At 28.8% G+C, this 11640-nt stretch overlaps 1 protein-coding gene across 1 annotated transcript; it reads left to right on the top strand.

The window, feature by feature from the left end:
• The first annotated feature begins 7033 nt into the window (after window positions 1-7033).
• On the top strand, window positions 7034-11316 carry LOC149060824 (zinc finger MYM-type protein 1-like). The gene is made up of 6 exons (XM_089230750.1): window positions 7034-7157; window positions 7587-7685; window positions 7757-7942; window positions 8438-10078; window positions 10178-10516; window positions 11246-11316. Exons 1-6 carry the CDS (start codon window positions 7040-7042, stop codon window positions 11314-11316), a joined length of 2454 nt encoding a protein of 817 aa, XP_089086876.1. The 5' UTR covers window positions 7034-7039.
• The last annotated feature ends 324 nt before the right edge of the window (window positions 11317-11640 follow it).

Here is an 11640-nt window from a genome sequence, read left to right as displayed (position 1 = left end):
ATAGAGTATTACTCTATGCTGCATATTGACAAATTGCATTATTGTATTGATAATTATAGTTTATCAATAGAGGTAGCCATAAATATCATATTATCATAACTACAGTAAAATATACTGTTGATTGTACTGTACTATTTGATTTCTTAAGTTATTTCTTGATATATCTTAGATAATTATATAAATAAAATAGAATGAATGGTATGTCGAGGAGGCGATAACTTTACCGAATAGACAATGCAGTCAATCCGGCCGTTATTGATGATTATTAAATTTATTCGCAATATATAACAATAGGTAAATTTTTTCATCACAATCATAGTCCTCGTCTAGTAAAATATTTAGGAAAAACGTTCATTAAAAAGCAGAAGAGTGTCTTTAAAAAATTTAGAGAGTAATTATAAAAATAATAATTAATCACTCAAAAAAGTAAACACCTGAGATTTAACAAAATTATAGTATTATAAGATATTGATATGCATAATAGATAATATAAATCACAGTAAAAAAAGTCCGGGATAGAATAAGACCATTAAATATAGGTATAACAATAAACGTAATATACTATTATAGTAGTTTCTCATCTTGATGAACTATCTGTAACGATTGTCATCATCGACATCATACATTAATCTGTACGTTAAGCATGGCTAATATGCTGAGTGTTAATAATACCAAGGTGTACATATGTATGCAATATATATTATGCTGACGCGACGTTTAGCACACGTCGTGTTAATAACCGACCGGGACGGCTGACTAGTAGGGTCGATGGACGAGTAGAGTCGATGGTGGATAGAGAGACAGGCTAGAGTCAGAAGTCGATAGTTGGACAACAACCCAAAGAAGACCCGCGGACGACCACCTCAACCCACATTGGATACCGACACCCAAGACACACCATGGCCCGATCGGTAACTCTCGGTTATAATTTATAGGTATGCCTAACATACATATTATTATTGATGTTTGATATATTATAATTTATAAGACTCGATGTTGTAGTAATAATAATACATAAATATTTAATAACAGTTACACATATATGTATAAATAGGTTGAGTACTTTGCTTCACATAAGGTAACCTTGATTCCACACACCGACGTCAAGTCCCGGAGACCTCGTTAATATAAACAGGACGTTACATATCCTAATCAAAATTATATATATTTTAAAAAACAGTCATAAACTATGAAGAAATATAATATTGATGTACCTAGACATGAATAATGCCATTATGTTTTCAAAAACCAACAGAAAATTAGATTTTGTTCTCTAGTTTTTATTTTTATTTCATATTTAATATTTTTTGATTTGTTTTTTTTATATTTATTAAAGAGTTTTTTTTTCAATGTACCTACCAACGTTTTTTTATATTTGTAGTTAAAAGTGTATTTCTTTACAGTGTTAAGAAATATTTTATATGGTACCTAATATTATAATATAATAGAATTATTAAATAGTATGTATTATATTATGTCCAAAAATAAAATCCCCCCCTCCCCACGGGCCACGATAATATTTAATTTAAATCCGCGCCTGCAGATGATGTAAGTTAGTTATGTGGTCCACGTCCACACAAAACCAAGGAGAATTGAATTTAAAAATGGTATTTTCATTTGATACACTCAACATATATATTATTTACTATTAAAAATTAAACACTTATAAAATTGTAAGTTGTAAATTATTAATTTACCTAACCGCGTATACCTACTGTTGCTAATGCTAACTAATACCTAAAAATGTTTTTTGATATGATGTATTGATGAAGAGTTAATAGTTATAAATAGGAACTGAACATGTATCCCTATATATCCCTATCTCGTATGCGTATGAGAAGTATATACAGTGGTCGCCGCTTAGTGTTCACTGGTTATAAGAATCAGCCATTTATAGTGATCAAAAATGACAGGAACGGAACAAACAGCCGTTATAAGAGCATTTTTTGTCGCATACAGTGTTCAGGTTTTCGGTTATTGTGATCAGAAATATAAAATATAAATATAATTTAAAATAATATTACCTCTTTTTGTGTGCAGGAAAAACTATTACGAATGACAACCCATTATCTAAATCATGACGTTAATCAAGCTTATCTTTTCTTATGTAATCCACGTAATGAGCGATATATACTTCATAATAACATACCTATATTCGTACATGTTTGAAACCGTTTTTGTTCTGACAAGCACCAATATTTTACACTTTATACGCAGTTTGTTTTCGTTCGTTGTTCAGTATACCGTATGTATGTATAGTATAAAAAATAAAAATATTTAGATTATTAAAAATAAAAAATGATAATACTAAATAAATATAATTTTAATATTTAAATATTTTTACATTATTTTATACATGTTTCTCCAGTCGCCGCTTTTAGTGATTTCCGGTTATAGTGATCAAGTAGGTACTTTTGAACGAAGGTAATCAATATAAGTGGCGAAAACTGTACCTAATATATAATAATGATAATAATTCGAGTGGAGTAATACATTTTTATTATTGAAAAAAGCTCTCCCACCATGACTTATTGTCTAGAGACAACTCCGGATTTAACAAAATTATAGTGTTATAAAATATTGATGTACATATATAATAGAAATCACGGTAAAAAAGTCCGGGATAAAATAAGTCCGTTAAATATATAACAATAAACATAATATATTATAGGTACTAATTTCTCATTTTGATGAACTATCGTTATAGAAATTATATATATTTTTAAAAAAAGTAATGAATTATAATAACTACCTATATAAAATTGAAATTATTATTTATATAAAAACAATATATACAATATAATATGTATTTTAAAGATGTATTTCGTCATACAGAAATTAACTTTATTATTATTTTTTTATAATATATACGTTAAGGAGTATGTTAAGTGACTGCAGCTTTTTGAATTTCGAATTAATCGATTTCACCCGTTAATTTACCTTTTTGTTTAAATGTGTATTGTGTAAGTAATGTTATAAATTTGTATAGTTATATGTACTTATAATTACTTTTGGTATGATTATACGTAAATATTTTAAAGACAAATTACGTCGTTATGATTTATAGATCATAATAAATAATTCGTTTAAACGATACCACAACAAACGATAGATCGCCGTTAATACTTTTTAGTGAAGAATAATATATTTTAATACAAGTACTAGCCGGCGAACTCTTAAGTAATATAAATTTATATTATGTTTAATACTTTTTCTCTATTCCTAAGTATTATAAAAATTATGAACAAGCTTAACTATGGTAACTTTACTGATGATGTTTAAAAGTATATGAAAATTGTTCTCATTCAAATACCCATCAATATAAAAAAAAAAAAAAAACAAATACAATACAAATGGAATTATTGATGAACTTTTTATTGTATATTTTAAAATATATGTAGGTAAGTATACATAAATGTGTTTTAATTATAAATTAAATTACATGTATGTTTTCATAATGTAATGATGTAAAGGTACCTATACACATATTTATGGACGATAGGTGGTAGTAGTTGGATTAGTGTAAAAGATTTTTGCCTTTCTTCCTAATAAATATAGGTACATCGATCCGTCAGGCCAATATCGAGATCCCTCGTGGACGAATGGCAGCTCATCCCGATCTAAAAGCTCTGAGAGCCCTTTGCACAGGGTTTTGTTGAATGTACCTGCTGCTACCACTGGCTTGCTAATCACTATTCGGATTATTCTGAGCATCTTGTCGTCCACGTCCCTCACATCGTACAACTGTGGACAGAAAGGAAAAATACAGATAGAGAGAAATAAATTAAATCAACTATAAATTATGTGTATGTAAATATAGGTACACTGAATCCCCCCTCCCCAATCTACAACCACAAATGTCGAGGTCACTGTTTTTTAGACCTTCAGATTTTACAATAAGATTAAAGTTAATACACGACACAGGAGTGATATTAGTGTAAATACGGCAGCACGAAGGACAACAATTAGAAACACTGCTGATGAATATTGTAATTATAATGGGGCTTTCCCCGGAATAGTTGGTGATGGTGAATGTTTATTAGATACTATGGTTACTATGGTTAACACAATGTATTATATTTACTCGGTGTAAAAAAAATTGGCGTAATTCCATTAAATTTCAGCAGGTGTAAAATTGTTATCAATAATTATAAATTAGGTAAGTCATATTACTCATATTTAAAGCTAATTGCATTGCTCGCATGTACTAAATAGGTATCTTTTTATATTTGATAACAATATAACATAAACAAAGATAAAAATCTGTAGGTACCTATATTTTAAATACTATATGAGCTGTATCTGTACTATGATACATTATGCATATAAAAATATAATATTTATATAATAAATATTTTATAAATTAATATTTATAAAATTAATTAAAGTGATAACAACATTCTTAAATAAGTTTAAAAAAAATTCAACAAATCAATGAAATATAGATGATATTGTATTTAAAGAGGTATAAAGTTCAGTATATGCTGGCACAAAAGTATATCTTTTAATCTTCAACATAATACCAGGGGGTCCAAGTGCACTGTCGTGCACCTCCGTAATTATGCCACTGATAATAAATATATATGAAATATAAATCGTCAAACCGTTTAAAAACATTTTGGATTGTATACATATACAATACGAGGGCTTTAAATCTCAAATGGTTTGACTAGGTATGGAAAATAAGAAGTTCAATTATTTAAAGAGAGGTATGTGGTGGTTTAGTTATCGCATATAATAATTACAAGTAAGAACTTTTATTAGTTTTGAATTATTATGTAGTAATAATACCCTGTTATCATTATTATTATTATTATTACTATTCTTTTAAAACCAGTCACTTAGTCAGTAGCTGTAGTGCACGCGTCCGATGGAGGTGTTCGGCGTCGTCACAATTGTTTACAGTTTTTCTATTGGTAATTAGCGCAGTAACATATTTGTTGATTGTTCGGTTATTTATGAAATCCCTTATTAAATTATTAACAGTAATATTGAGTGTTGTGTTTTATTATTTTCCTGACAAATTGTTTACTAATTGTGTAGCCCACCGGTATATGACTAGTCGCTACAATTAAAATAAAATTTTCCCTGAAAATAGAATTAGTATACAATGATCAATTACACAAATAATAAGTATTATTCTACCAACCACCCACTTAAAAATTTTAAATCCATAATAGTTAATATTTCATGCGTGTACATAAGAATGTTCTTCAACCACATACTCACTACAACCCCCCCCCCCCCCCCCACACACACACTAATTACCATTCAAATAATCAGATTGATTGCATGAATTCGTCTACATTATAAAGAATATATAGAATAATATAATATAATATAAAATAACGTGTAATATACTCACGGCACATCTGTGGGATCGTGGTTTGGATGGTTGACTCTGCATATTTTCTGCATTAGTATGTTCCAGTAGTGATATGTACTTAAAACCCAATTTAACTTCGTCCATGTTGGGTTGTTTAATGTTTGCCAAGCACTCAAAAGTAAAGTGGTCCATATCTGATAGAAACAATTAGATGAAATATTCATGAGTATGATTAAAGATATTGCTTGGCAAAAAATACTAGGTATAGCATTAATTATAGTACATTAATATTCAATATAATATTAAAATACATTTATATTATACTCCCCAATAAAGTAGGTACTTAATATCCTTTTAAAATAAAGAAATATGTGTGCAAAGCGCAAGTCAATCTGATATAAACATACAATATGCTGTAGAATAACGAAAATTAATACTATTGTAATTAATTTCATTTGAGTTTTATGCAGAGTTTGGTGACCGCAAATTTTAAAAAGCATGGGTCCAATACCCACCCACGCAACCCACCTTACCACCCCCCGACCACAATTATTATGTTACAGTTGTAGTAGTTCGTTATACGTACTAGTCATGTTTTTGCAATGGCCATGTATTTTTTTTGGTTCGGAACGCTCCAACCACAAATGTAACAACGGAACAGCGCTTTGTTGAGTTTTTTTTGCCATATAGGCACATCCGTACATCGGCGACTTCGTTTGTATAGTCTCTACCTCGAATTTCGCCTTTTTTCCAAATGGAGGACATACACGACCATTGAGACTATCCATTACTAAAAAAACACAAGAAGACAATTAGTACCTTATTTCACTATTAGGTGAATTATACAGTTTGGTGTTTGTAATATTAAAAATAATAAATATTCTATTCTAAATGTTATCATGAGGACCACCAAAATTCTGTGCATTCCTTTGTGTGACGGTCTGCCACCGATACCGATTCTACTATTATCAGTCCCATGTGAGGATGCTTAGAAGGGGAATCCGATAATTACCTCACAATATTAACCTTTTTTAACAAAAGGTAACGGTAATTGGGTCACTTAATTTTTATGTTTATAACAGGTAGACCCAAGGCCGGATTAAGGGGGGGTCTAGCCGGGGCGGCAGCCCCGGGGCCCTCTCAAATACCCAAGTGAAAGGGGCCCAAACAATTTTAAGCCGATACATAATTTTCAGTGATTTAAAAAAAATAGTTTTTCTATATTTTAAAAACCATTTTTTTTATCGACAAAAATAACTAAATAGTAAATACTTACAAAAGCACAATGGTAGAAAAGATGCATTTTACCACGCACTAAGACATATATATTATGTATATCTTAGTCCGTGGTTATAATTTATGTTATTTTTATTTCTGTAATAACATAGACATAAAATTAGAAAATAATTACAAGTCTGTGGGTAATATTGCCAGTATTGGTGGAATACGGGAAATCGCTCGCGCTCTAGTATTGTACGAGTATATCTTATCTCGATTCTCGATGCATTTAAGTTATTTATAGTAACCCGTAGTGCTTATGATATATTAATCTATACGATCTAGTATCATTTTATAAAACTATTGCAAATACGAGACTAGTGACTACGAACTAATAATATTCATTTAGTCGGATATTTTTGCCAGCAGTGTATTGTATTATTTTTCATATTGTGTTAACATTAAAATATCCGGATAATCTTAATTTTTTCTAAAATGATGAAATCAAAAGTTTTGAGTGGATCAGCGAAAAGAAAGAAGAAAGAGCAGCAAACAAAAAATATTTTACTAACTAATAAAAAAATCAACAATTTATTTAGATGCATTCAACCTGGTAAGTGCAAAGCATTCAAATTATTATAGTTATTATTGAATACCTACATCAATACATGTTATTTTCAAAGCTTAACATTTTTAAAACTAAACTTAGTGTTAATATATACTATAATATACTTATCAATCAATAATATTTTGAACCATTAACTTGGCCATTTGTTTAAAAAGAAATTATCTTTTTAATAAACAAGAATGAAATAATTGATATGTTATAATTTTTAATCAATGAATTAAAAAAAAACAAGTCTTTTATTAACTATTCAAAATAAAATACTTTTATTAAATAAGTATTTTATTTGCAAATTTGTTGGTATCTAAATATATATTTTAAATCATTTTCTATCAAATAACTATTTTATTTGCAAATTTGTTGTATACCAGTTTTTATTAAAAATTGTATTTTCATTATATTATTATTATGACAAAGAAGCCAATGGTTTAGCTGAGATCCAGAGTGATATTGCGCCACATGACAATTTGTTGGACATTAGCAAAAACTTTGAAATTGAAGAAAAATTAACTGAAGGTAGGTACCTAATTATATGTTTTAGTTCATGTTTGCTCTTGTTTGACATTAATACTGTATTTAATTTTTAGATAATATGGTTAAAGTTAATATTGAAGAAACAACTACTGAACTAAACAGTGTAGATTGGAATTTATACAAAGATCCTTTTTTCTGGCCAAAAAACATGCAGAAATCTTTTATTGAGTGCTGTGTAGAAAAAGGACCTGATTATTTTCAAAATTTGAACTCTGATTTTATAAATTCAAAACGTTCAGGTAATTAAAAAATTCTATAAAAAAGTTATTAACAATCATTAAGTGTTGATAAATTATGTGTTTATAATAGTAAATATAAGTATAATAATATAAATATAAGTAAATACTCAAAGGTGCTTAACTTGTTAACAAGTTAAAGTTAAGTTAAGAAGTTGATTTTTTGATTTTTTAACTTAACTAGTTTAATCTATCGTTGATATAACTTAGTTGCATAATGCATTAATACATTATACATTAATGCATATAAAATATGTATTTAATAGTAAATGTTTGTCATTTTTAAGGATCTTGTATAGGTACCTACTATGAATTATAACTATAGATTTTTTTTATCTTGTTTATCCACTTGTTTTTATTCTAATAACTTAAATTCACCTGTATTATATTAAAGCATTTCAATCACTTTTTAAAATTGTCTAAAATTATTTAATCAAGTGAATTGCAATAGAATGCTTATGTCAGTTATCAGTAAATATTTATTGTAACTTTTTTCAGATAAGAACTTCAACAGACACTTAACACTAGCAATGTTTACTCGATCTTTACCCAATGGACAGAAATGTAATAGGAAATGGCTTCTATATTCACCTAGTGAAGGATCTGTATATTGTTTTGTTTGTAAATTGTATGGAAGCAATCGAGAGAATCCCTTTATTTCTGGTGGTTTTGACAAATGGAAAAAATCTGAACGGATTGGCGAACATGAAAATAGTCATCAACACAGAAATGCTACTAATAAGTGGTTATTAAGATCTAATACCAACAACTCAGTTAATAAAGAATTATGTCGTCAAATTTCTGCTGAAACGAATTATTGGTTTGAAGTATTGAAGAGACTTGTATCTGTCATTACATTTTTATCGTCTAGAGGCCTTGCTTTTCGAGGAAAGGAAGAAAAGTTCAATAGTGAACACAATGGAAATTATCTGGGCCTATTAGAACTTATTTCAGAATATGATCCTTTCTTAAAGGCTCATATTGAACAGTATGGAAATCAAGGAAAAGGCAACCCATCATACCTTTCAAAAACAATTTGTAATGAATTAATGACAATAATGAAAAATAGTTTATCTACTTTTATTATTAATGAAATAAAGGAATGTAAATATTTTTCGATAATTATGGATTCAACTCCAGATTTGACAAAAGTTGATCAAATGGCTATTATTCTTCGTTACTGCACATTAACAGGTGTGGAAGAAAGACTTTTAGGATTATTTCCCATTAAAGACCATCAAGGCCAATCTATGTACAAAATATTAGATGACTTTCTTGAAAAAAGTGAATTAGACATTATGAACATTAGGGGTCAATCTTATGACAACGCCTCAAACATGAGTGGTCAATTTAAAGGGCTTCAAGCTTATGTCAAAAATAAAAATCCATTAGCCGTGTTTATACCTTGTACAGCTCATTCGTTAAATCTTGTTGGAGTAACTAGTGTAAATTGTTGTAATGAAGCTGTCAATTTTTTTGATTTTGTACAAAAATTGTATAATTTCTTTAGTGGGTCAACTCACAGGTGGAATGTACTTATTAACATATTGAAAAAAGAAGAAAAAAATAGTGTCAAAGGAAATTCTAGTAGACTTCTTACACTTAAATCCTTAAGTGACACTAGGTGGTCTTGTCATGCAGAAGCTTGTAAAGCAATAGTTGTAAATTATGAACAAATTTTGACTGCGTTAAAAAGTATGTATGATGGCGAAGAAAATAATGTTACAACTTTAGATGCTAAATCGTTATGGAAGAAAATGGTAAAAAGAGAAAGTGCATATATGTCATTACTTTGGAATGACATCATGGAAAGAAGTAACAAAACGTCAACTGAATTACAACATTCAAACTGTGACACAATGAAGGCGATCAACTTATTAAAATCACTGAAGTGTTATGTGTTAAGTTTACGGGACTCAAATTCAATTTACGAAGAGAAAATACCTAATCTTAGTCCTGAAATTACCATTTACTACTCAGATGAAAAGCAAAGAAAAAAAATTAAAAAATTCCCTGATGGTAGCACAAATGAAGAAGTATTAAAAGGAAAAAACAAATTTCGTGTACAGACACATATATTTATTATTGATACATTTGTATCAGAATTAAACAAAAGAATTTCCGCTTATGAATATATTGGTGATCATTTTTTATTTATAACACACTTAACTCAAGAATCTAATGAAAAAATTGATTTAAGTGTCTCAACATTTATTTCAAAATATAAAAATGATGTAGATATTACTTTACCGAACGAACTTGTACAATTTAGAGAATACTGGAGGCTTTGTCAACCTTCTTTTGATCCAGCTGACATTTCCAAATTATTTTCCTGGTTTGGTAATCAATCACTCGAAGAGGTATTTCCTTGTATATTTACTACTTTAAAAATATATTTGACAATTCCTGTAGCTAATTGTTCTGCAGAGAGAGCTTTTTCTAAATTAACTAGAATTAAAAATAAGTATAGAACTAGTCAAACCCAAGAAAACTTAGATATACAAATGATTTTATATTCTGAGAATGATTTGTTAAAATCATTAGACTTAAATGATGTACTAAAAGAGTTGGCTTCAAGTAAAGCAAGAAAAAAAAATGTGATTAATTAAATAGTTTTTGTTTTATATATTATTAACTTAAGTTTGATATTTGTTGTATACTATTAATAAATTAAATAGTTATTATGAAAATTTGTATTTACTTTTATCATACTAAAATAAGTAATTTTATAGACATAAATTGTACAAACCTATTAATTTTATAATATGATAATGCTATTGAGAATTTGTGAAATAGTTTTAAAAAAATGTAGTGTTCTGCGAGCGTAGCGAGCGGTTTTGTAAAGCATGTTTTGTCAAAAGGGCCCATATTAAATTTCAGCCCCGGGGCCCAATAGGTGCTTAATCCGGCCTTGGGTAGACCCGGTGATTTTATCACTTTTTCAACGATTTATTTATTTTGTATGACTAATCTATAGAATGATTAAAAACTTGAAAATAAAAAATAAAACTTAAATTCAAAGTATATAACACATATCAAATATTTAGAGACGTAAAACAATAAATATACATTTTAAACATAATACAGATTTCTCAAACATCTGAATGATACATTGTAATTATTCATAAGTAACTTGTGTGTTTTAAAAATAATACATAATGCTATTTACTCACTATTTTTGTGGTTTTCAATATCTTCTGTCGACCACGGCCGTTCTTCGTAACCATTATTTGTCAATGCCACAATCGATGAGATGATGGCAAGCGTGACGATTGTAAATGCCGTATATTTCATCGTGTAATGTAGATTTAATGAGATATGAATATTATGTTAAAATTATGGAAAAAAATACAGCCTATCTCGACCAAGTCTGCTAGTGCCGAGAACAATTTTAAATTAAATAGCACTGTTAGCATACGAATGACGATCTGAATTCTGCGTTCCTTTTTATGTTACACGACGGTGGTGGCAACAGTAATGGTGTTGGTTCCTACCACCAGTTGAGCATCGAAATGTTATTGTATTATACATATATATACGAACACTTGACGCTACCTATACGCTGGTCAAGGTACCTACCTACCTACCCTCACTGTAGTGCAAGAAACACAATAAGTACAATGGGCAAATGTACGTACCTACGAACGACATAGCAGGTAAAATATATATAAATATTTATATATATATATATTTATATATAT

The sequence above is a fragment of the Diuraphis noxia genome, unplaced genomic scaffold (assembly GCF_037042655.1).
Source record: "Diuraphis noxia isolate RWA-SAM2 unplaced genomic scaffold, SU_Dnox_SAM2 contig0001, whole genome shotgun sequence".
NCBI lineage: Eukaryota > Metazoa > Arthropoda > Insecta > Hemiptera > Aphididae > Diuraphis > Diuraphis noxia.
Note: the sequence above shows the minus strand (reverse complement) of the source record. Positions and strands in the feature narration are given on the sequence as shown.